Source organism: Echinops telfairi, unplaced genomic scaffold, assembly GCF_000313985.2.
Source record: "Echinops telfairi isolate 266 unplaced genomic scaffold, ASM31398v2 ScPeMD7_655;HRSCAF=1070, whole genome shotgun sequence".
NCBI lineage: Eukaryota > Metazoa > Chordata > Mammalia > Afrosoricida > Tenrecidae > Echinops > Echinops telfairi.
The window spans coordinates 31163295-31188427 of record NW_022104553.1 but is presented as its reverse complement, the minus strand read 5'-3'; the positions used below and the strand labels follow the sequence as shown (position 1 = coordinate 31188427).

Below are 25133 nucleotides of genomic sequence, written 5' to 3'. Positions count from 1 at the left end.
TCTCTAAGGGCACATCTCCCCATCCACCCCCATCTGTGATTTGAGGGGAGCTGGCCTGTCCTGGAGGAGGCTGGGAGCAATTGTCTTTCATCCAACTGGGTCCCTCCCTCTTGCCCTCTGCCTCCAGGACCCTGTCCTTGGGGGACAGAAAAAGCCAAGAGGAGAAGACCTAGTGCTCATGTGGCTTCTCTGGACCATCCTCCTGCTGGCACGACCTTTGTGGAGCCTGGGGACCCCCCTCTGCTCTCGGGAGCCTTTCAAGTTTCTGGTTGCTATCAAGAAGATTCTGGTGAGGAGGGAAGGGGGCCGGTAAGGAAGGGAGAAGCAACAGACCAGACAGAAAAAAGTTAGTTGGGGGATGGAGAGGGGGTATGTTGAAGGTCAGGCTCGCCCTCCCAAGCTCTGATCCTCCTTCTGCCCTGAACCCTCAAATTGTAGGGCAACAGAAATGATGGCACACTCTACACCCCAGATGATTTGTCTGTAAGTATTTCATTCTCTCATTGGTTCCTCCCAGAATCCGGGAGTTTCCTAAGACCCACCAAGCCCCAGGAGCTCACTCATCTCAGCCAGGTGTATGTCCCAGGGCGGAGCCATGATATTGATTCTGACTCACAGGAATCTCGCGGGACAGAGTAGAGAGTGGCCCCTGTGGGTTTCAGAAGTTGTAACTCTTCAGGGCCGTCAAAAGCCTCATCTGTCTCCCTGGGGAACAGCTGGTGGTTTTGATCTGCTGACCTGGTGGTTAACAGCCCGAGGCACTATGCCCCAGAGCTCCTGCCAGCCTTGAACGACGCCCTCCAAACACATCAAACAAACCAAACAAAACCACTGCCATCGAGTCAAATGTGACCCACAGTATTTTGTTAGCCGTCTGCGGCTGCTCAACCACAGGCTCAAGCTATGAGGATGATGATGGCCACGTGTAAGCAGTGCCAATCCTGGGCCAAAGGAGCCCTGGTGGCACCTTGGGTTGGGCCTGGGCAGCTGACTTCAAGGTCAGTGCTTCAAGCCCTCTAGCCGGCCATGAGAGGAAGACAAGGCTGGCTGCTCCAGGAAAGATGGGCAGTCTCAGAAACTCCAGGTGGGGGTCCCTGTGAGTTTTATATCCACTGCATGGTGTGGATTTGGTATTTGGTTCCTGGTACCAGGTGCTGCTCTAAGCACATTCTGTGTGCCAGTTTCTTTCTCATATCCACCCCTGGGCAGGCAGGGTCACCACGTCTGACTACAAATAAACATTGCATAAAGACCCCCTTCTACAGGGAGCATCTTCCTGTCCTGTATAGTCCTGTCGTCTATCTGGCACCATTCCAAAGGGCCACAAGAAGCACCTTCTCACACACAGCCAGCGCACCATGTATCATCTCGGTTATACCCGGAAAACCAAACTCGAATCCAGCTCCCTGCCACTGGGTGTCCCTTGAGGACAGGGAGAATTGCTTCTGAGGGTTCCTGAGACTGTCCGTCTTGAAGAAGTAGAAGTGGGTTGGACTGATAGCCTTGACGTCAGTAGTTTGAAACCACCAACCGCTCCTTGAGAGAAAGAGGAGGCTTTCTACTCCTGTAAACAGTTACAGTCTTAGAACGCCACTGGAGGAGCCCTACCCTCTCCTATAGGATCACCGATGAGTCAGAACTGACCCGATGGCAGCTTGGGTGGGTGCCAAAGAGTCCTGCTTTACAAAGGAGGAAACTGAGGCCCAGAGAGGGGAAGGGGCGTGTCCTGGACCCTCCTGGGTATTCCCGAGTAGCATGGAGTGAGTGGGGGCAGGCGCAGGGGGTGATTCCCAGCTGGAATCTGTACAGAAGTGGAGTGCAGACTCCTTTCCCAGGATACCACTGATGGGCACAATCCCCTGGCCTTCAGGTTAATGGGTGGTCGCCACCAGGGACAAGGTCAGATGGCCCTGGGGGTGAGACTTGGGGTCAGGCTCTGGCCGGAGGAAAGTCCAGGCCCCTGTGTCTCCCCCACCTCCGCCCCAGGTGTGTCCAGCCGAGACTCTGGGCTGCTTCCGGCTGGAGCTGTCGGTGATTGGTTTTGAGGAAGGCCCCACAGTGGAGATCGTGGTGTTCCGCTTGCAACGCCTGCTGGAAGCTCTGGGGGCACAGCTGTGGCAGGCCGGCCAAGGCCCGTGCCCACCCTGTGAGAGACATCCCCAGAGGCCCGTCGACCTCTTTCTGGCCAAGCTCTTGGAGTTATTACAGGGGGCTTGCGCCGGGTACCTCCCAGCAGGATGAGTCTTGGGGGACAGGTCCTCAGGTACCCCAGGCGAGGCTGAGGGGTGGGGTGGGGCACTGACACCAGCCTCAATTCTCAAACCTGTATCTTCTCTTCCTGCCAGGCCAGAGAACCCAACTGCAGCCTCAGGAGCCTGGGAAAGAAGGCGAGAAAGAGGCAAACAAGTAAGTCCGGAAGGAGATCTGAGGTCTCTCAGTTTTCAGGTCAGGGCAAGGGGGCCGTTGCCCTCCCTTGCTCCCCACCCCCTCAGTCTCCCTTCTCTTTCAGATTTTCTCTCTCCTCGCTTTTCCGGACAGGGCAGAGCACTGCACAGGCAGCCTCTGCTCCCATGGCCGTTCCTGGAGGCCTGGCCCATGTGGCTCCCATCCCTGGTTTCAGATTGTTACCACCTGGAGGACGGTCCGGAAACACCGCTGCCCTGGCCTCTGCTCGGAGGTTTTGATGCCGGACTTTTAAAACACATTTTCTTTTTTAAAACATTTTTTATTGGGGGCTCATACAGCTCTTATCAGAATAGATAGGTGCATCCATTGTGTCAAGCACATTTGTATATTTGTTGCCATCATCATTCTCGACACGTTTTCTTTCTACTTGAACCCTTGGTCTCAGCTCCTCCTGTTTCCCCTCCCTCCCCCACCCTCCCTCATGAACCCTTGGTCATTTATAAAAGATTATGATTTTGTTATGTCTTACACTGTCCGACGTCTCCCTTCACCCACTTTCCTGTTGTTCGTCCCCCAGGGAGGGGTCACATGTCGATCCTGGTGATGGGTTCCCCACATTCTTTCTTTTAAGGTACCATTGGCATCCAGTGCCATGCCACGCGCCTGTCTGAAGTGTCCGTGTCAGCGCATCCTGGAGAACATGCCAGGAGCTTCCCATCACCCCAAAAGGTTTTTCTGTGACTCCCCCCTGGGTACCCGGCTCATCTGCTTTTTGAGTGTAGAGACTGGTTTGACCTGCTCTAGCATGTCAGAGGCTTGGGAGCCTATCGGACAGACAGACACCTGTGTCTGGCCCAGCTCAGGTCTGAGCTCGAGGCTCACAGTTTGCACCCTTCTTGTTACAAGCCTTCTTCTTGTGGTTGCAGTCTGCAGGTACCCCCCAGTCGGTTCCACCCTATGAGGTTTGAGCCCACTGTGGCAGCCAAGGCAACGGACAGTCTATTTTGGTGAGAGGCTGACCTTCCCCTTTACCAAGCACGCTGTCCTTCTGCAGGACCCGGGAGCTCCAAAGGATGAGAGAGACAGAGCCTTGCACCATTCTCAGATCCAAGGAGCCAACCAAGGCAGAGCTGTTCGCTTCTGACAGGCCACGCCCCTTCCACCACCTTGGCCAAGGCCACGCTTTGTGCTGACTGGTCTTTCACTGGCAGGGTGCACCCGCATTTGTTGGGCTGTTCTTTGCATGAGGACGTCTGGGCCTGGGTGGGGGTTCGCTTGGGGGGAGGAGGAGCCTGGTATGCCCCCCCCCCCCATCTCTGTCCTCACATGTACACGAATGCTTTGTCAGAGTTGGGAACTCAGAATCACCCAGGGACGGAGGAGGAAGGACTGACTTGTCTTGAGGGGGTGGGCGGGGAGTGGCTGCCTATAGACATTCTCCATTCCACTGGAATCCTGCTATGGAAACTTCGGGAAGCAGCTTTTCATGATGAGTGTCCAGGCCCTCCGCAATCAATTGGAGGCTCAGTTGTTCAGTTGGGGAGCCCGGGTTCCCATTGCTGGGCTGTTATCTGCGAGGCGGGCGGTTCAAATCCACCTGCTGCAAAAATAGATGTGGCAAGTCTGCCTCCGCAAAGATGAGAAACAAACTCACTGCCACCAAGACGACTATTCTGATAGGGCAGGGTAGAGCCTCATCTTTTCCCGACAGAGCAGCTGGTGGACTCCACCTGTTGACCTTGGGTTAGCAACATCTGTAAAGATTGACAGACTTGAAAACCCTTTGGGGTGCTCTAGAATGCCCTGTAGCAGTGGTTCTCCACCTTCCTAATACCGAGACCCTTTCATACAGTGCCTCATGTGGTGGTGACCCCCAACCATAACATTATTTTCGTCGCTACTTCATCACCGTCATTTTGCCACTGTGATGAATCATCATGTAAATATCTGATAGGCAGGATGTATTTTCATTGTTACAAATGGAACATAATGAAAGCACAGTGATGAATCACAAAACAGTATGTCACTATAGTCTGTGAAATACTTATTTCTAATGACAAAGCAATGACATTTTGTCTTGAAGCATGGTGTAGCGTGGGTAAGTCTTCATGCCGGGTACTCATAGGTGGGCGTATCTGCAGGTGGGTGGACCTGCCGGGAGATGGATAGAGGAGCGGTGTCTCAGTTCCTAAGATCATTGGAAAAATGTGTTTTCCGATGGTCTTAGGCAACCCCTGTGAAAGGGTGGTTCGACCCCAAAAGAGGTCTCAACCCACAAGTTGAGAACCGCTGCCCTATAGGGTCCCTATGAATCAGAGTTGATTTGCGGTGGGCTTGAGTTGGGCAATGTGTTTGTGAAGAAATGTACCTCCCTTCTACTCACTCCGTGGTGGCTGATTGCTGCTGTCCCCAGTGGCGGTTGCATTATTTCCCCCTAATATGGTGTATATTAAACTTCTGTGTCATGAGTCCAGCTGTCTGATTGCATAGGTGAGGTGTTTCAGCATTGTGTCTTGCTTGGGAGAACAAAAGTGACCCCAATCTCAAATATACTTTAAGAAGGACACTCAGGAAGCGTTAAAAGAGACAAAGCTAACACAAAGACACAGATACACTTTCCAGACGGGGGAGGCCATTCGCAGGAGGTCATCGCGGTGTTCCAGGACTGAGTCTGGATGCTAGTTAGATCAGACATGGGAACCGCCACAAAGTCATGAGTGGTGGCAGGTCAATACGTGAAAGTTAAAGGTGGGGCTGCGGAGTGGGCACAGGGCCATGATTGAGACACGTGTATTACTACATTAGAAGTGCCTACAAGATTGATAGGGCCTCTGACCAAGGCAGTCAAAGCATGACTGATAGGGCCTGACCCAAGGCTCTGAGAGCCCCAGTACTGTCCCCAGTAAAGTCTCATCATGATTAAAGTCACCCAGCTGAGAGAGACTACCCCTCTGAGGGGTGCCTGGAGAGGAATGGAAGTAATCTACTTCCCAAGGCACTCTGCCTGAGAGAGAGCAAGATTATCTACATCCTTGGTTAAAGATCAGAGGAATTCCGTGGAGGCTTGAAGGAGGGACCCTGCAAATGGATTTTGTCACACATAGCTTTCTGCTGCAAACGGAGTGTTCAGAATTTAAGATCTAATACAGCCTTAAAAGCTGCTCCCCCCACCCCCTACTTCTGTAGAGTTACAGTCTTGGGAACCCACAGGCAGTTCCCCTCAGCCCTGGAGGGTCACTGTGAGTCGGCATTGACTCGGATGGCAATGAGTCGGTTCGTTTCTGTCTGGTTTAGAAAGAGATCGATAAGCAAAACAAAGGCGTTGGGGTCGCCCCAACTTCACAGTCCAGGACGGTTTCTGTTTTCCGAGCGTCCATGTATTTTTCTACAACACGGAATACGGACCTCCGTGGCTCTAACTGGACGCACTCACTGGCTCTGCAGAGACACGGCGGGGCCCGAAGCACGCTTATCGGCGGGCTCGCTGTGAATCGCGATCAACCGCCTGTAAAACTCATCAGGATTGTTGATCCCAACGTCCTGCTCCCGGTGGGGTGGCCGAGGCGGCCGCGCCGTGCTGGGAAGCGGGGGTGGGAAGGAGTGACGCACACACTCTCGCCCACGGGACCCTCCCGGGGACGCCTGATGGCGCAACGCGTTAAGCACGGGCGGTGAGCCTCCACCAGGCCCTCCGCGGGGAAAGGCGGCGGTCAAGGTGGCCGTCGTCGGCTCCCACACAGATTTACAATCTCGGGACCCCCTAGGGGGCCGTCCCATCTCCTACGGAGCCGGTGAGGCGGAATTCACTCCAGGGTGGTGGGAGTTTCGCTTGCGACCCTCCCCGGACGGCAGCTCCCGCGCGCCGCCCCGAGCGCCCGGCCCCGCGCAGGCCGGAGTCCCGGAAGTACGTCGCCCGCGGCGTGCGGCGTAAATCTCGCGCTGGGCGGAGCCAGCGGGCCTGTTCTCGCGAGAGGACCGTGCGGCCCCGCTTGGCGTCGTGTGACCAGCAGCTGGGACCCAGGGAGAGGTGCGACCGGGTCGGTGAGTTGGGGCCCTGTCCGCCGTGCAAGCCGGGGGGGGCTGCTGGGGGCCGCGGAGGGGGGACGCCGGCCTCTGGGCCTGGGGACGGGTAGCAGGCGGTGCGGCGGCCCCTTCGCCGGGTCCCGGTCGCCCGAAGGCGTCTGCCGGAAGTGCGCTGAGGCAATCTTACCCCGGGGAACCCGTAGGGAAACTGAGGCTCGGGGTGGGCCCCGCGGAAGCCGCCGCCTCTCCGATCCGGAGCAGAAGATGTCGGACAGCGAGGACAGTAACTTCTCCGAGGAGGAGGAGAGCGAGCGCAGCAGCGACGCCGAGGAGGCCGAGGTCCGGGGTGCCGGGCGGGGGAGGTGGCGTTGGGCCTGGGGACGGGACCGGGCCGCACGGCCCCTGCGGGGAGCCCACCAGGGGTCCCAGCGGGGCCTGGGGGCGGCTGGGTCGTCGTGGTCGCCACAGAAAAGAGCCGAGTCAGCAAATGGACTCGAGTCTTGCAGTTGGGAAGAATACAGGAGTTGGAGCCGTTACCCTTTCCATGGGGGAGGGGCCCAGCGAGCTGGAGAGACATTGGCGCAAAGACGGCATGGAGTGATGGGGGTGTCGGGGAAGGAAAGGGTATTCTAGTGAATGGAAGCGTGGCTGCCTGGCCGAGGGAGGAGCCCAGTTTGCCAAGATGGGAGTGAACACGTAGTGACAACCCCGGAAAGCAAGGAGCCAGCGTCAGCGTGTTTGACTGGCACACATTTCTCAGTGTACTCTGCCAGTGAGTTGCCAACGCTTAGAAAGGAGCGTAGGGTGTAGTGGCTGGGGTCTTAAAGGCTCGAAGATAAGCCATCGGCCATCTAGCTGAGAAGCAACAAAGCCCGCGTGGAAGAAGCACACCAGCCTGGGTGATCATGAGGTGTCAGTGGGATGATCAGGTATCAGGCATCAAAGCCCCAGAACAAAAAATCATATCGATGTGAACGAGGGGGAGTGCTGAGTGGAGACCCAAAGCCCACCTGCAGACAATTGGACACCCCCTTACAGAAGGGTCACAAGCCGGTCAGGGTGCAGTATAGCACCGATGAAACAATTTTCCTCTAGTTCTTTAATGCTTCCTTCTCTCCTCCCCCTATCATGATCCCAGTCCTACTTTACAAATCCGGCTAGGCCAGAGCATGTACACTGGTACAGATAAGAACTGGAAACAGGGAATCCAGGACAGATAAACCCCTCAGGATGAACAATGAGAGTAGCGATACCAGGAGGGTAAGGGTAAGGTGATGGGAGAAAGGGGGATCTGGGGGATGGACAACAGAAAAGTGGGTAAAGGGAGATATCAGTCAGTGTAAAACATGAAACTATCATAGCAGTTTATAAATTATATAAGGGTGAGGGAGGGAGGGGGGAAAAACGAGCTGATACCAAGGGCTCAAGTAGAAAAAATGTTTTGAGAATGATGTCAACAAAAGTACAAATGTGCTTGACACGATGGATGTATATATGGATTGTGATAAGAGCTGTAGAGCCCCCAATAAAATGATTTTAAAAAGACAGGCGAGCAGGGGCTTTTCTGCTCGTCGGACACAAGGTGTGTTGTGTTGGCTATGGCTGCTCTTGGCTAGCTCCCAGAAGCGGCTGCTCCCTTTAGAACTGGGAGCTCCCACCTCTCCCACTTGCAACACTGGCATTGAGTATCACTTGTCCTTTACCTCCTGCTCCTGGTGGTCAGCTCTGTTGATGTTACCTGCCTGGCTCTTACCAAGCCCTGGTGAGGTAGCGGTTACATGTTGGGCTCACTCGTGCTAACTCACAAGGTTAGCAGTTTAAAACCACCAGCAGCCCCTCTGGAGAAAAGACAGTCATTCTACTGCCCCAGAGAGTTGCTGTCTCGGAAACCCACAGAGGTAGTTCTTCCTTGTTCTCCTGTAGGGTCACTGTGCGGCGGCGGCGTCGACATCGAGGGTGTTTTTGGTGGAGCAGCTGCTTAATCTCCATCCCGCCAGGGTCCCTATGTGAAGAGCACTCTGAGATTTACTGGTCTCTCTTGACCAGGCTTTAGGCACAAGGGTCTTCAAGAGGCAGCACGGCTTGTTGGCATTTAGCAACATTGTTTGGCTTTTATGGTGGTTGCTTTTTATGTGTAGCAAGGGACAGGTGCAAAGTTATCAGGTGGGACATTTTCCACTAGGGAGAAAAGGTGCTCTTTGGTGAGTGGATTTAAAGACAACATCAGGTGAATGGCTGATGTTCATGTGGTTATAACCAGAAGCTTGGCGTTAGGAAAAGATGGAGGATTAGGAAGCAGGGTTTGGGGCTGGTGTGGAATGAGGGATTGGAGGCTGAGAGCCCAGGAGGGGGCTGGGTAAGGATCCAAGTGTTCAAGGCCAGTATCCTGACCTGAGCTTGGGCTATTGGGATGGACCAGAGATAACTGTTCTGATGTCAGAAAGGACATAAACGTCGTGTCGTTGGGAGCTGCAGGCCTGAGGCCAAGTGGGAACATGGTGGCTTTGAGAGGCTCAGGGAACATGAAGGGGAGGCCTCCAAGGGGCTGTTAGCACCTGAGGTCTCTGGTTCAGGGGGTATCAACTGAAGGTGGGGCACTGGGGCAGTGGAGGGGGAAGGGCCAGGGAGAGAGCAGCAAGTGGGCCCTAGTCTGCAGTCTGAGGGTCCAAGTAGCATCTGAGGGAGGAGCTGAGAGACAGGAGGAAAACCTGAGGCAGAAGCCAGGGCACGGCTGTTTCCATGGGGAGGGAGGGAGGGAGGGCCAACAGTGTCAGATGCTGCTGTGCTGTCTTCTAGGTAAGGACAGAAGACTGTTTACAGAATTAACAACATTGGGTGGCCGGTGACCTTGGCACGAGATGGAGATGGCCAGGACATCACTGTCACAGAGGACCACTATAGCCATGGGAGTGGATGCGACATCCTAGGGAGAGTTGTAGAGTGGGAAGAAAGAGGGTCTGAGGACCCTCCTCAGAGTGGTACCAGTTGAAGGCGGGGTGGACGGTCCCCAGCAAGCTGGTTGGTTCAGTAGTGGGAGGAGTCCCGGCCAGCTCCCAGGTCTTGACTGGATAGATGCCGCTGTAGTCAGTGGCCAGGACGGCAGGTGTGTGCACGGACGGAGCAGAGGGGACTGGTTGGCCAGGTTGATCTGAGGTCAGATTGGGCACGTGGGAACCGGGTTTCCAGGTGTGGTAGTCGCACACGGTGCTATCGAGCCGTTTCCCGCTCACACCGACCCTGGATTTCCCACCCTGCAGGTAGAGGAGGAGCGGCGGAGTGCGGCAGGCAGCGAGAAGGAGGAAGAGCCCGAAGAGGAGGAGGAGGAGGAGGAGTACGATGAGGAAGAGGAGGAGGAAGATGATGACCGGCCCCCCAAGAAGCCCCGTCATGGAGGCTTCATTCTGGATGAAGCTGGTATGCTTGTCTCTGTACTTTGGGTTTTGACTGCGGTTTCTTTGGTTTTTGTTACTGGAAATCCCTCCAAATGTACAGCAGCTCAGTGGGTTCTCCACGGACAGGGAGCGCCATTGGCGGTATCCCCGAGTTGTGCCGTTATTCCCGCCCTCCTTTGCCTAGTCGCTCCTCCCCCATGCCCAGGGCTCCTCTGTGTCCTTCACAGTTGCTGTTGTCAATTTGATCCCATAGACCCGGCACGTGCCCATTTAACCACTTAACTCACTCTGTTGGTTAAATGATGGTTTGGGTATTAAGAGGAGTTGGGCCGTGTGGGGTTGAAGCTCTCCAGGTTGTCCCTGGACAATAGTTTCAGAGGTTCACGGAACCGCCATCACTCTAGGAATTCTGGTTTCTCTGAGAAGCTGAAAATCTTTTCTACAGTTCCCCACGTTTGATGAGGATGTTGTGATCAAATCTTTGATCAAAATGTTTGTAAGAGTGAAGGAGAGATTTGTAGACTCTCCTCTTCCTGGGAGCTGCTGTTACGAGGGCCCCCCTGTGCTTCAGCACCCCCACCCCCTGCCTCTGTCTCTTGAAGATGTGGACGATGAGTATGAGGACGAGGACCAGTGGGAAGACGGCGCAGAAGACATTCTGGAGAAAGGTGTGTGGGGGCCCCCCTTTCCACAAGGCCAGATGTTGACCGAAGAGTCTGGCTGAGAGGGTCTTGAGAGTCTGTCTTCTCCAAGCCCACCACTCCCCACTCACCGGCGTCACCTGGCTTACTTTTGTTGCTGCCGGAGAGATCAGCCCCCATCCTTTTCCTTGTGAGCCCATGAGTTTCGAGGGTGGGGGAGGATGGGTTCTGAGGGTGGTGGGTGATGGGTTCTGGGGAGGGGGCTCTCCAGACTCCTGTGACTCCCTTCTGATGGCTGAGGAGTGGGTGGGCTCTGTCCCAAGGTGCCCCCACTTCGTGGGCCAGTGCCCCCTTCCTTGTAATTTCCGTCCTGTGCACCTCATACATTTCGGCTTCTCTCCAACCACCCGGTGCCTGGCCTTTAATTTTGATTTTCAGCCTTCCTGTGTCCTGCCCTACCCCTACCCCGTACCCCCTTTCCTCTTCCCTTCACCTTCCCCTCCCCTCCCCATGGTTGATTTTGCTGCTATAATTTGGCTCATACTTTGTCTGCCCTCGCCCACCACCACCACCACCACCACCACCTCCTCCACCACCACCTCTTCCTCCAAGTAGAAGAGATCGAAGGTAAGACTGAGATGCCCTCACCCCCTTGCCTTCCTCCCATAACTCTACATTGCCTCTGTCCTCTGGCACCCTGCCCTTACCCTTGGCTCTTCCTGGCCAGTCCTGGGGCTGTGACTCACGAAGGGGCCAGAGTCACAGCGTTCTGGGTTCTGGGCCTGGGTCTGCAGTCCTTCTGAGATCAAGGAAAAGGGGGGTGGGGGAGCGCATCCATGTGCCTGGGAGTGGGGGTGGAGATGGGGGTGTCAGGCTCGGGGGGAGATGGACCTGAGGGTGTGTCTATGTGAGATGGGGAGCAGCTGGATTCCCCCCCAACTGTTCGACTCTACCCCCAGGCCTTAGTCATATGGAGAGGGTTGGGACAGGATGGGGACTTCCTCAGGGAGGTGGTTTCATGCCCCAGGGCCAAACTCCAACCCACTTAGGGCCCCCACCCCACTTCTCCAGGTCCTTGACCCCACCATCGGCCCACTTCTTTTCCAGCCTCCAATATCGACAATGTTGTCCTGGATGAAGACCGCTCCGGGGCTCGCCGCCTGCAGAACCTCTGGAGGTGAGCTCGGAGAGCAGGCTCCCGGGAGCTGGCTCCCCTGGGCGGTTGGGGTCACACTGCCCTCCTGCCTGTCCTCAGCCTCCCACCCACAGCTGCTCTCATCCCTGTGCCGTAGGGACCAGCGGGAAGAAGAGCTGGGCGAGTACTACATGAAGAAATACGCCAAGTCCTCTGTGGGAGAGACGTGAGGGCCCAAGGGCAGGGCTGGGGGAGTGGGGGCGGGCCGTGCTGGTAGCCCCAACAACCAACGCTCTCCTCCAGTGTCTACGGCGGGTCTGACGAGCTCTCCGATGACATCACTCAGCAGCAGCTGCTCCCAGGAGTCAAGTGCGTGGGGGGGAGGGTGTTTGGTGTTGGGGGTGCTAATGCCACGGGGCCGATACTCTGAAACAGTCGGGTACAGGCCCCTGGAGGCAGTGGTGGGTGGGAGGGGGCAGGCTAGTGTTTCCTGCCCCTTTGTGGGGAGACGGGGCGAGTAGGGGGTCCCTGGGGTATGGGGAGAGCATTAATGGGAGGGTGTGCCTCCTCCAGAGGGGACAGCTGCCCTAAAGAGCTGCTTTGCCCCTCCTCTCCAGGGACCCCAACCTCTGGACCGTCAAGTGTAAGGTGTGTGCTAGTGCCTGGAGGGGGGGGGCGTGGGGGCCGGGGAAGCACCGTCTGGTGCCTGTCCTGGGTCTTGGCCAGTCAGCTTTCTAGCTGTCTTCCCTCATCGCACTCTCATTCTCCCCTCCCGTCCCTCCTTGCTCCCTGTCCTCACTCCTGCCGTTCCGATTGTCCCTCCAGCTCACTCCATCTCTCTCTTGCCACGTCGTCCTTGCTCGTTAACGTTTTCTCTCCCAGCTGTCTCTTGGCCTCTTCTGTGACCTGCTCACCATCCAATCATCTCTCTCAAGTCTCTCCCTCCCTCTCTCCCTCCTTCTAGATCGGGGAGGAACGGGCCACAGCCATTTCCTTGATGCGCAAGTTCATTGCCTACCAGTTCACAGATACGGTAAGCGCTGGGGAGAGACAGTGCTCTGCTGTGTTCACGATCTGCAACATAGAACAGCATAGGTGACACTGTCCTGTCGAACTTCCTTGCACCTGGAGGAGTTCCCCCATAGGCCTTCTCTGTGCGTGTGTCCTCCTGTGGTGTGCGGCTACCCCAGGATGGGGGAGGTGGCTGTCTCTCTCTGCCTTTTGCTTGGTGCTGCCCTCCCCTGTCCTGTTATTTTTTTGTCCTGCCCAAGGTAATTGTGTGTCTGCACTCCACCCCCACCCCAGCCCAAACAAACAAGCAGACCCCTGCCATCGAGTTGATTCTGACTCACAGCAGTCCAGTGGGACAGCCTGGGACTGCCCTGTGAGCTTCTCTCCGAGACCCAACCTATTTCTGGGGTGGCCAATCCCTTTCTCCCAAGGAGCAGCCCAGCGCGTAACCCTCTGTGCCACCAAGCCTCCCCCCGTAACAGTCAGGGACGGTTCCCTCTGCCTGTGACTCTTTCCTTGGACTTGATCGTTCCTATGGTCTCGCATCATATTGTCCTTTCGGATGGACTCGTTTTCTTCTGAGGAGCCCTTGTGGCGCTTTCGGGTAAGCCTTGGGCTGCTAACCTCAAGGTCAGCAGTTCAGACCCACCAGCCGCTCTTCGAGAGAGAGAGAGAGAGGGGGGAGGCTATCAGTGCCCATCGAGTTTACAGACCCTAACTGGGGCTGCGGTGAGCCACAATTGCTTCGGTGGCAGTGGGTGGGATGTCCCTCAGCATAGTGTCCCCGGCTCAGCCTTGTCTGTGAGGTCGTTTCACAGACTCCTGTGTGGAAGCCATTCTGTCAGTCTGGGCATCGTGCAGTTGGGCTTCTATCAGGAACATGGTACGGGTGATCCTTTGTGTGGCTTCTTCCTGGACTGACGTTTCTGATCATCTCAGGTGCCTCCTTCATCCCCAGCAACAGTGGTGAAGAAAGCGGTCTGTCTCCCATCTTCGTATAGTCACTCCGCTCGCCTTTCCTTGCTTCTGGCTGCTCTGCCCACATGCTGTGACGTGTGAAGGGCTTCAAAAAGCTTGAGGGACAATCCTTTTCCCGTGGAATTCTGTATTTCCACGAGCCTTTTGCGTCCGTCCGTTCCCCCCCACCCCACCCCCCTTGGTGTCCTCCAGGACCAGGACCTGGTTTGGTTATTTGACCCTGCTGTGTGGTGTTTCGTGATACGTTGAAGCCGTTTGTTTCCTGTAGGGCCAACTCTTCGGGGGCCGTCCTGGTATCCTGGGTGGGGGTTTGGGACTGGCGCTGCCGCCGCGGTAGCTCACCAGCTCCTCCTCACGCGACAGCCCCTGCAGATCAAGTCGGTGGTGGCCCCAGAGCACGTGAAGGGCTACATCTACGTGGAGGCCTATAAGCAGACCCACGTGAAGCAGGCCATCGAGGGCGTGGGCAACCTGCGGCTCGGCTACTGGAACCAGCAGATGGTGCCCATCAAAGAGATGACCGATGTCCTCAAGGTGGTCAAGGAGGTGGCCAACCTGAAGCCGAAGTCCTGGGTCCGCCTCAAGCGGGGCATCTACAAGGATGATATCGCTCAGGTGCCTGGCGGTGAGGGACGGGGTGGACTCCCAGATCTGGTGTTCCCGCCCCTTGTCCATGTGCAAGGAGCTGTTTGGAGAGAGGCTCAGGAGTAGAATGATTAGGCCTTGGTGACTAAACCTGGGAGATGAGAGGAATCTTGGCAGACTTGGGGTTTCTGGCTTGGGAGGATTGGGGGTGGGGGGTTAGGGTCTAGAGAGGTGCAAGTTGGGGGAAAGGACTGTTGGCACATTGAGTAAAATCTGAAGAAGCTGCAGGCGTGAGCTGCGTGGTACCCCGGGGATGTGTGTGCCAGGCAGAAGGGACAGCACCTGAAGTGGGGCCGCCCGAGTGGCAGGAGATGAGCTTTGGGCGAGGGGCCTCCCCGCCTGACTGGGCTTTGGGAATAGACCAAGGGTGATCCTGTCCCCGAGGGGACACTGACAGTCTTGGGAGACTTTTTTCAGTTGTGGCAGCTGGGGAGGGGGTGGTACTGACATCTAGTTAGTAGAAGCCAGGGGAGGCTGTTTAAACACCCAGGTAGCCCCCCATCCCCACTGCCTGTGCAACAAAGAGCTACCTGTCCAGGAGGCCATGTTGAGGCTGGGGTCCCCTGGAGGAGGGGGAGCAGTTGGATCCTGCCTGGGTTTTGAAGCTGGAGCAGACCGGAACTGCTCAGAGATGCGAGCAGGTGTGAGAAAGGCTGGAGTCAAGAGATGCCCTGGTGGCGTGCCTGAGCACAGCATGGGCAGAGTTAGGGAGCCAGTCGAGGCACCAGGAGGTCAACTACAGACAAAGCATCTTTGAAGCCCCCTCGCCGGCATGGTCATGCAGCCATGGGCATTCCGTGCAGAGTTGGGGGGTGATCGGGCTGAGGGGAGAATTTGGGGAGCTATCAGGTCTGCTTCCTTCCCCCATTATTCCTTTCCCTGCCCCCTTCCTCTGTGTGGGGCTGGGCGCTCTGACCACCCCCTATCCGTCCAGGTGGATTACGTGGAGCCCAGCCAGAACACCATCTCCCTGAAGATGATCCCCAGGCTGGACTATGATCGCATCAAGGCCCACATGAGTGTGGTACTGTGGCTGGTAGGGGGTGGGATGCAGGGCTGGATGGGGGCCCCTGGCAGCTGGGCCTCCCCCTCACTGCCCGCCCCCGTCCCTTTCTCCCACAGAAAGACTGGCTAGCCAAAAGGAAGTTTAAGCGACCACCGCAGAGGCTGTTTGATGCCGAGAAGATCAGGTGAGAGGCCCTGGGCCAGAGCAGGGGGTGTGCCTTTAACCAGGGCGCTTTGAAAAGGGTGGAGGGGGGACGACATCATCTCTTTTCAGTCCATCACAGCCCTAGGGGCTCCCCGCAGGTGTAGGCTGTGTGTGGTTGGCTGGGTAACCTCAGGCAAGATGGGAAATCCCTGGGACTCAGTTTCCTGCAGTCTGAAGATAGACGAAAGCATCTCCCGTGCCCCAGGTTACAGGGCAAGGTTGGGGGTTAGCGTGGCCCTCGTGTCCACACAGTAAGCGCTCTGACAGCTGTCATTGGCCAAGTGGGATTCTCCCAGCAGGCCAGGCTGCTGAGCCTACTGCGCCCTGGTCTCCTTCCTGGAGTAGATGGGCTCAGATGCTTCTTCCCACTGCTCCCAGCTGGGGGGCGGGAGGTCGATCATAGGAGTTGGGGGCTTCCAGCCTGTCAATGCAAGCAGGCATTCTGGCGTGGAGGAGAGTCTGTCCGGCCGGAGAGAGACTTTTGGGAGCTGTCCAAGTATGGTGGCAGGAGGGGCCAGGGCAGGGCCTGGAGCCGTCAGCAGCCTTCTTCTCTCTGGTCTCCTCTGGAACCAGCTGTAAGGCTGCCAGTCAGAGGCCTAAGTACCAAAACGAGACAGATTGTAGAATTTCCCTTTCACGAGCACCCAGGGGCCCTGTCTCAGTGGACCCATTGACACCATTGGTCCCTGTCTCTGCCGGACCTCCAGTTACTGTGCGGCAGAGAGCACATACGGGGACCCTGTGTGCCCAGCAGGGCAGGCTCACCTCCCCGCCTCCCCCCAAGATTCAATGTGGGGAGATGGTGGAGGGAGCACAGTAAGGCAGGAGGGGCTGGCCTGGGTTCTGGCCCCTTAGAGCTAAGGCCCCAAACTTGCTAGCTCTTCCCCCTGGGCATGTGGTGTGACTTCCCTGAGTGGGTCCCCTCGCCTGTCAGACAATGTCGTGGTATTACTGCCCTCACAGGGTGGCAGTCAGTGAGCCCAGCCCACCCGGGGCTTCCTCCCAAGCACCAGCACCTCTGCTGGCAACATCGGGGAAATGGCAGCTCCCTCTGGGAGCAGATATTACAGTCGGGGGCGCCAGCCCCTGTGGATACAGGCAGACTGTGGCTGCAGAGGGCAGAGGAGGTGCTGTGGGCCCCTTGTTGAAACAGGTACATGGGGGGCCAGCTGGGGAAATGCAGGTACAGCAGTTGATCTCCCGACTCTATTCTCAGGTCCCTGGGGGGCGATGTCGCCTCTGATGGTGACTTCCTCATCTTCGAGGGGAACCGCTACAGCCGGAAGGGCTTTCTCTTCAAGAGCTTTGCCATCTCTGCTGTGGTGAGGGTCCCCCCCTCCCCCCCAGGCGGCTGGGTGGGTCTGGGTCTCAGAGGTAACTCCAGAGCTGGCCTTCCTCCGTCCCTCCCCTCATCCCCCCCTGCCCCCACATCCTCAGATCACCGAGGGTGTGAAGCCCACGCTCTCGGAGCTGGAGAAGTTTGAGGACCAGCCAGAGGGCATCGACTTGGAGGTGGTGACAGAGAGCACAGGTATTTGGCCCCCAGCCCTAGCCCCAGCCCTCCAGGAGGCAGTGGCCCCCGGGGCAGCCCCCACCTCAGTCCCGTCTGCCCCGCAGGGAAGGAGCGGGAGCACAACTTCCAGCCGGGCGACAACGTGGAGGTGTGTGAGGGCGAGCTCATCAACCTGCAGGGCAGGATCCTCAGCGTGGACGGCAACAAGATCACCATCATGCCCAAGCACGAGGACCTCAAGGTGAGCCCGCACCGGCCTCGTGGCTCGGGGCTCAGGCCTGGATCTGCGCCGTCGGCTCAGCTAGGCCTGGCTGCCTGGGCTTCCCAGGTCCGAGGGGACATCTCTTTGCCGGGTGCCCACAGGATGGGGTGAGACTGGTGGGGACCTTTGGGGGAGGTTTCGTTTTGGGGGGGGGGGCACCCAGGGGTCAGTTTTAATTGATATGCGTTCAACTTGGCCTGGTGTCATGCTGTGCCCGGGGCTGGGCTGAGGTTCAGGAGGGGAGGAGATGCGGGTCTTGCTCAGGGAGGGCGGGTCTTGGTGGCTGGCTGTGTGGATGGAGGAGTTCCTGGTGTTCTGTGGAGCCAGCGAGTGGTGTGGCCTGTTTTGTTTCTGAGAAATGGTGGTTCAGGGGCCCTGTGAACACTTGGGTGTGGCGGATCCATGGTGTAATTGAAGGGGGCTGGGCTTGTGAGTTTCCGAGGGGCTCCCGGCCTCTTGGTGCTAGGCTGTCTCCGGGTGGGTCTGCGGAGTTGTCTGGGTTGGGCCAGGTGTCCCGGGAAGGCTGTCCGGGGGCCTGAAGGGCTGTCTAGGGCCAGGTCCCCTGCGGGGTACAGGTTGTCTGCTGGGCATTGGCGGGCTTGGGCAGTCTGTGGTCGGAGGGCTACAGGCCCATGGGGGACTTTGGCTCCCATACCACTTTGGAGGACAGCAGTGAACTAAAACGATGAAGAACTGGGTGGTGTAGGCACCCCCTCACCTCATCCCACCACCCCAACCCTGCAGGATATGCTCGAGTTCCCCGCTCAGGAGCTCCGGAAGTACTTCAAGATGGGGGACCACGTGAAGGTGATTGCCGGCCGCTTCGAGGGCGACACAGGCCTCATCGTGCGGGTGGAGGACAACTTTGTCATTCTCTTCTCAGACCTTACCATGCACGAGGTAGGGTCAGGGGCAATGCAGGAGGGGCGTGCACCCACCCCCCTGACCAGAGACCCAGGCAGGGGCCACGGGACCCACCTCCTCCCTTTGCTCCTCCTGGGCAGCTGAAGGTGCTCCCAAGGGACCTGCAGCTGTGCTCTGAGACGGCCTCGGGCGTGGACGTGGGCGGGCAGCACGAGTGGGGCGAGCTGGTGCAGCTGGAGCCGCAGACGGTGGGCGTCATCGTGCGGCTGGAGCGCGAGACCTTCCAGGTAGCTGTGTGTCCTCCCCGCCCACGGGCCCTGTCCTCCCACCACCGGAGAATCAGGACACCACCGTCGGGCGGGGAAGTGGCTGAGCCTTCACCAAAGTCTGGCCTGGGCAGAAATTAGCCTTCTGGGCTCGACCAGAAGGGGAGGGTAAAGTCGCAGTGGTCTTACTGTTGCCCCAGCCCCTTTCGCAGGGCCCCGAGTCCCCCAGAGAGGATAGCATGCATGGCCAACAGTTTTGGTGCGTAGGTGCCCCACTGCCGATGTTGCCCATGTTGGACTAGGAGTCAGGAGTCTGCCTCCAGGGGCGTAGCCCACTAGGAAGCCCTGCTCCGCCTGCCCCCATAGGTGCTGAACATGCACGGAAAGGTGGTGACCGTCAGGCACCAGTCTGTGACCCGGAAGAAGGACAACCGCTTTGCAGCAGCCCTGGACTCGGAACAAAACAACATCCATGTGAAAGACATTGTCAAGGTCATCGACGGCCCTCACTCGGTGAGCACCCCAGGCTGCTGCTTAGCTGCCGTGATGGGGTGGGACTGCGGCTCGGCTTGGCCATGAGCCACCCTCCCCTCCCGTTCCAGGGCCGGGAGGGCGAGATTCGCATTCTGTTCCGGAGCTTCGCCTTCCTGCACTGCAAGAAGCTCGTGGAGAACGGGGGCATGTTCGTCTGCAAGACCCGCCACCTGGTGCTGGCAGGGGGCTCGAAGGTGAGGTGGGTGGGGGACCTGGAGGAGCCACTGGAGTGGACTTGTGGTCCAGAGGGCAGGTGCTTGTCACAAAGTCACTCAGAAATAGGGCTCCTGAGCTCCTCCGTTCACTCACGGGAAGCAGCTCGGTCCCTGCGGGCGTGACTTGTGCTGTCACGAAAGAGTGACGCCAATCAGGAGACAGCGGTTCACAAAGGCCTCGAGAGCGGGGACACAGCACTGCCCCAGTGCAGGCGTGAGAGCCATACAGCAAGTGCAAAGGCCCTGAGGCAGAGTCACAGGGACCACATCAGGAAGGAGACCAAGGGGGGGTGGGGGGACTGGGCAGCTGGAGAGGGAGAGGTGGCCCCTGGGCAGTTTGGAGCAGGAAGGCCAGCAGTTGGGCAGCCCAGGGTGGGAGTGTCCTCCCTGCCATTTGGCTCTGCTTGTCCTCTAGCCCCGTGACATGCATAACTTCACCATGGGTGGCTTCACCCCGATGAGCCCCCGGATCAGCAGTCCCATGCACCCCAGCGTTGGAGGTGAGGAGCGGGGAGGGGGCTGCTTTGTTCAGCTGCACTCACGGACCGTGACTGAGCACCCCTGGCTCGCCTTACTGGCTTAGAGTTGCCGGGGTGGGGTGTGGGGCCTATCCCATAGTGACAGCCCAGAGCGGTTAGGGCTTGGATCAGGGAGCCCAGAGGAGGCACCTTGGCCTCCTGGGGGAGGGGAGACGGGCAGGTAGAGAGGGTTTTGGGGGTCCTCTGGTTGTGGCCATGGTGTGGGAGGAGTATACCACCCTGGGCGGCTCATAATATCCCCATCCCCCTCTTAGGTCTGAGTGGTGGCTTTGGTGCCCCGGGCGGTGGCATGGGCTTTGGCCGCGGCCGAAGAGAAAACGACCTGATTGGCCAGACTGTGCGCATCTCTCAAGGGCCCTACAAAGGTGAGCTGGGTGACCAGGAGTGGGGGGTGTAGGGGCAGGGGAGGGGCCGGCCTGACCCTGCTACTCCCCACCAGGCTACATTGGCATGGTCAAGGACGCCACCGAGTCTACGGCCCGTGTGGAGCTGCACTCCACCTGCCAGACCATCTCTGTGGACCGCCAGCGGCTCACCACTGTGTACGGCCGCACTGCGGGGCCCGGCCTGGGAAGGTGGGCGGCTGGGTGGCCATTGCTGGGAAAGGCCCTGCTCAGCCCTCATTCTCCACCCGCAGGGACTCGCAGCGCTCTGGCAGCATGACCTCCGACAGTGGACGGACCCCCATGTACGGCTCCCAGACACCCATGTATGGCCCTGGCTCCCGCACGCCCATGTATGGCTCCCAGACGCCTCTCCAGGACGGTGAGTGCTCTGGGGTGCAGGGACAGGGCAGGGAGGGGCAGGACAGAATAGACGGTCTCGTTCACCTCCCTTGTTCCAGGAAGCCGCACCCCACATTACGGCTCGCAGACGCCCCTGCATGACGGCAGTCGCACACCAGCCCAGAGTGGTGCCTGGGACCCGAACAATCCTAATACGCCATCCCGGTAAGGGCCAGGAGCTGGGCCCATGGGGTCTGAGCCCTGCTCCATCTACTCCAAACCTTGCCACTTCAGAAGCCAGTGTGTGCCGTTGAGACTTAGGGGCAGGGGTCGTCTGGCCGTGTTGCCATCTCCTCAGCTGGCCTTGGGGCGGGCTGAGGGGACATTGGAGCAGCCTGTGGTCAGGGCCTGTGGGTAGCCGTTCTGCAGGCCCCAGGCGCCTTGTTGGCACCATTCTCAAGGAAGCTCTCCCACAGGGCTGAGGAGGAGTACGAGTACGTCTTCGACGAGGAGCCCACCCCATCACCCCAAGCTTACGGAGGAACCCCTAACCCCCAAACGCCTGGCTATCCCGACCCCTCATCCCCACAGGTCAACCCACAGTACAACCCACAGACGCCAGGAACACCAGCCATGTGAGTCAGGCCTGGCCTGTCCCTGCCCAGCCCCTGTTCCTATACCCCTCCTTCCCCACCCTTACCACTGCCCCTCCTCTTGTCCCTGCAGGTACAACACAGACCAGTTCTCCCCCTACGCTGCCCCTTCCCCACAAGGCTCCTACCAGCCCAGCCCCAGTCCCCAGAGCTACCACCAGGTGGCACCAAGCCCAGCCGGCTACCAGAACACCCACTCGCCGGCCAGTTACCACCCCACGCCATCACCCATGGCGTATCAGGTACTGGTCAGAGTGCATGGCCTCAGCCAATGGCGACAGCCAGGCCAGGTGACCTGATCCAGGTGACCAACCCTGTCCCCTCTGCCCCACAGGCCAGTCCCAGCCCCAGCCCTGTTGGTTACAGTCCAATGACCCCCGGAGCTCCCTCCCCGGGTGGCTACAACCCACACACGCCAGGGTCCGGCATTGAGCAGAACTCCAGCGACTGGGTGACCATTGACATCCAGGTGAAGGTGCGGGACACCTACCTGGACACGCAGGTGGTAGGGCAGACAGGCGTCATCCGCAGCGTCACGGTAAGTGGGGCCCAGGGTGGAGACTGGAGAGCCACCTCCCCGGGTACCTTCCTCTCTGACCCATTTCCCTGAGCACCACTCACTTCTGGGCCAGGCTGCTCCCTTAGCTGAGAGCCCTCTCCTTTCCCTTCTTTGCCGCCTTAACTCCTAGTCACCCTTCAGCTCCCAGCTTACAGTCCACCCTGGTGGGCTTCCCGGGTTACTCAGCTGGGGGTTGAGTCCTAAGTAGATAGTCCTTCCACCTCGAGGTGGCCCTCCACCTAGGGGTCCTTCAATAATGTGAACTCAACTAAGGAAGCATCAGAGACCCAAGATAGTCCACATGGAGTTCACATTCCAGAGGCATGGCACACAGTTGTGGGGGCGGCAGGGGAAGAGACTCTTGAGCCAGCTGACTCAGACCCAACCTGAGGAGCGCTGGGGACAGATCTGGGAGGACTTCCAGGAGGAGCTGTCTGATCTGAGATCCAACAAATAGGAACAACCAGCAAGGGCAGGGCTTAGGTGTGCCCAGGCAGCGTGAGCTGCAGGTCCACAGGCCTGTGGTGAGGGAGGGCTGACGAGCCCGGTCCCTGGGGGGGGGAGGCGGTGCTCCCCGTGACCCCAAAGGGCACAGCCCAGAGGAAGGGAGGGCACTGACTAGGCCGGGTCATGGGCAGCTGGAGGGGGAGGGGGTCAGGGATGGAATTCATCCTCTGTTGCTTTTGTCTGGAGTGGGGAGGGGAGCCCAGAGAGAGGACAGTGTTCAGGTCTGGGAGGAGGTGACTTGAAATGAAGGCTGTCCTCAAGATGGGGGCCCTGGAGGAGGAAGACATGGGGAGGGGGGCATGAGGGGTCAAGGGTCCAAGAAGTAGTGCTTCCTTTCCTGGCCTTGGCCTCCCTTCCCTAAAGCCCCTACACCGCCCCATCAGCCCCAGCCTAGCCATGGGTTGCCCCCTGTCACCTTGGGAAGTGACTTCTCAGAATGAGGCCCTAAGTATATGTCCTGTGGGGTATGTGGTTAGCCCTGTCGGGGAGCAGGACAGGCTGACCAAGTTGTGCCCACTCCAGGGAGGCATGTGTTCTGTGTACCTGAAGGACAGCGAGAAGGTCGTCAGCATCTCTAGTGAACACCTGGAGCCCATTACCCCGACCAAGAACAACAAGGTAAGGGTGAGGGCCAGCTGAGGGCCTTGGCGGGCAGACACAGGCCCCTGACCCCATGCCCCATCCCCCAGGTGAAGGTCATCCTGGGTGAGGACCGGGAAGCCACCGGGGTCCTGCTGAGCATCGATGGCGAGGATGGCATTGTCCGGATGGATCTGGATGATCAGCTCAAGATCCTCAACCTCCGCTTCCTGGGGAAGCTCCTGGAAGCCTGAGGCCAGTGGCGGGGCCTCTTGGATTGCTGGTGGGAGTTTGTGTCCCGCCCGCCTTCCCTGGGCTGGAGATCTGGGCCAGGAGCCAGGCAAGAAGGGTGTCAGAATGCCCTTTGTTTTCCTTTCTGGGCTCTATCTCCTCCCTTCTTGATGTTGAAAGGCTCAGAGTAGCCTCTGGGGGCGGTTTTCAACTTTTTGCACCACCCTCCCAAGCTCCTCTTCTCTGTTACGATCTTTCAATAAAAACAATCTGTTTGGTCAGAAGTCTGGTGTGTGTCCATGTGATCAGAGGGAGGCGTCCCCTCCAAGAGAGGGGACCTATTATATGCAGTCCTCTCTACTTTGTGACCTTAAGCAGATAACCTTGGGCCCTGTCTTCACCTAGAAAACACTGGCACATAGCACCCCAGCTCCCAGACTGGACGCCATAGTTGAGGTGACCCTGGAAGGATGGCTGATGGGCTAGCATGCTACTCAGGAAGTTACGGGACAGCAGTGCTTATTGGCCAGGCCAAGCCATAGCACGCCGAGCCATCTGGTCCATTCCCACTCCGCATCCCTCCAGGACAGAGTAGCACTGCCCTATAGGGGTGCTCTGCTGGCTTTGTGCTGGGGCTGCTGCTGAGCGAGGCCACTGCGCTCCCCTGGCTCCCCCTCCCCCCCAATTTCCAGGTAATCACAGGACTGAATACTGCGCCTTTTGTCCACGTGTGTCTTTCCATTAGCACGTTCCCTTAGCTTAGGTGATCTGTGTTAAAGTTGCTGTTTTTAAAAGCTATGTTTGGTAACTGAATTTTCCTGCTCACATAATTTGGGGGAGATTCATTTGTGACGACTGCCTCTAATTCATAAGATTTTGTACCCTCTGAGTCAGCCCTGGCCAGCGTAACCATTAAGCCCAGCGCTTTAATGGTCACACATTGGGCTGCTGAGCCTAACTGCAAGGTCAGCAATTCTGGGAAAAACAGCCCCTCTGCTGAAGCAAGATAGGCCTTTCTACTCGGAGTCCTGGGGGTGTAGTGGTGACACGTTGGGCTGCAACCTGGCAGTGGAAACCACCAGCAGCTCCTCGGGAGAAACGACTTTCTACTCCCATAAATAGTCTCAGAAACACAAGGGGTCACCATGAGTCAGCACTGACCGAATGGCAGTGAGGTTTTTTCCCTACACTGTAGAATAATGGTCTCAGAAAAATGGGTGCATAAGCAAATGTGAAGAAAGCGGATGGTGCCAGGCTATCAAAAGAGGTCTGGGGTCTTAAAGGCTGGAAGATAAGCAAGCGGCCTCCTAGCTGAGAAGCAACAAAGCTCACATGGAAGAAGCACACCAGCCTGGGTGATCAGGAGGTGTCGATGGGATCAGGTATCAGGCATCAAAGACCCAGAACAAAAAAATCATCAATGTTGACTGAAAAGGAGTGTGGAGTGGAGACCCAAAGCACATCTGTAGACAACTGGACATCCCCTTACAGAATGGTCACAAAGAAGAGATGAGCCAGGGCGCAGTATAGCACCGATGAAACGTACAACTTTCCTCTAGTTCCCCCTGACTATCATGTCCCAGTTCTACCTTACAAATCTGGCTAGGCTGGAGATAAGAGCTCCGCACAGAGTCCAGGACAGATAAACCCCTCAGGACCAACAATGAGAGCGGAAGTACCAGGGTGGGAAAGAGAAGGTAGGGGAGAAGGGGGACTGATCACAATGATCTACATGTGACCCCGTCCCCGGGGGACGGACAACAGAAAAGTGAGTGAAGGGAGACATCAGCCAGTGTAAGACATGAAGAAGGGTGGGAGAGGGGAAAATGTGATACCGAGGGCTCAAGAAGAAAAATGTTTTCAAAATGATGGCAACATATGTACAAATGTGCTGATGGATGGATTGTGATAAGAGCTGTAAGAGCCCCCCAATAAAATGATTAAGTAATAAAAAGAATGATGTCTCCCAAACCCACAGGGGCCGTTCTACCCTATAGTATTGCTGTAACTCCATGGCAGAGTGTGTCAGCCCAGCATGCCCCTTGGCTGGGCTCCCAATGAAATGGTAACCAAATTCCCAACCCACCGCCCGGGTAGAGCTGATCCTTTGGGGCATGAGGGTCTTGCAGGCTGTAGCCCAGCGCTTACCCCGCAGCGCCACCGGGGCTCGTTTTAAGACTCTCAGTGGGAGGGGCAAGAAGGGCTCAGAACGGTGGCGGAGGCAGAAGCCCATTCCCAGTGCCAC

At 57.7% G+C, this 25133-nt stretch overlaps 1 protein-coding gene and 1 long non-coding RNA gene across 3 annotated transcripts; both read left to right on the top strand.

Annotated features, from left to right (window-relative positions):
* The first annotated feature begins 135 nt into the window (after positions 1-135).
* Positions 136-2411, top strand: LOC123522017. Its single transcript, XR_006680330.1, has 4 exons — positions 136-289; positions 439-483; positions 1987-2263; positions 2346-2411. It is a non-coding gene; the product is annotated as an uncharacterized LOC123522017 (long non-coding RNA).
* Positions 2412-6415: 4004 nt separating this feature from the next.
* Positions 6416-23172, top strand: SUPT5H (SPT5 homolog, DSIF elongation factor subunit). Of its 2 annotated transcripts, XM_004710318.4 has the most exons (30): positions 6416-6447; positions 6633-6768; positions 9687-9843; positions 10424-10489; positions 11078-11089; positions 11570-11639; positions 11755-11823; positions 11901-11966; positions 12215-12245; positions 12562-12630; positions 13950-14201; positions 15166-15255; positions 15354-15421; positions 16658-16763; positions 16879-16972; positions 17059-17195; positions 17961-18116; positions 18221-18367; positions 18713-18859; positions 18949-19074; positions 19511-19595; positions 19889-19999; positions 20074-20176; positions 20272-20399; positions 20479-20584; positions 20836-20994; positions 21086-21254; positions 21347-21550; positions 22601-22696; positions 22768-23172. In XM_004710318.4, the coding sequence occupies exons 2-30, from the start codon at positions 6694-6696 to the stop codon at positions 22909-22911; spliced, it is 3243 nt and encodes a 1080-aa protein (XP_004710375.1). In that variant the 5' UTR covers positions 6416-6447; positions 6633-6693; the 3' UTR covers positions 22912-23172. The 2 variants fall into 2 exon arrangements, with proteins under 2 accessions (XP_004710375.1, XP_004710376.1); XM_004710319.2 differs by lacking the exon at positions 11078-11089.
* Positions 23173-25133: the final 1961 nt, after the last annotated feature.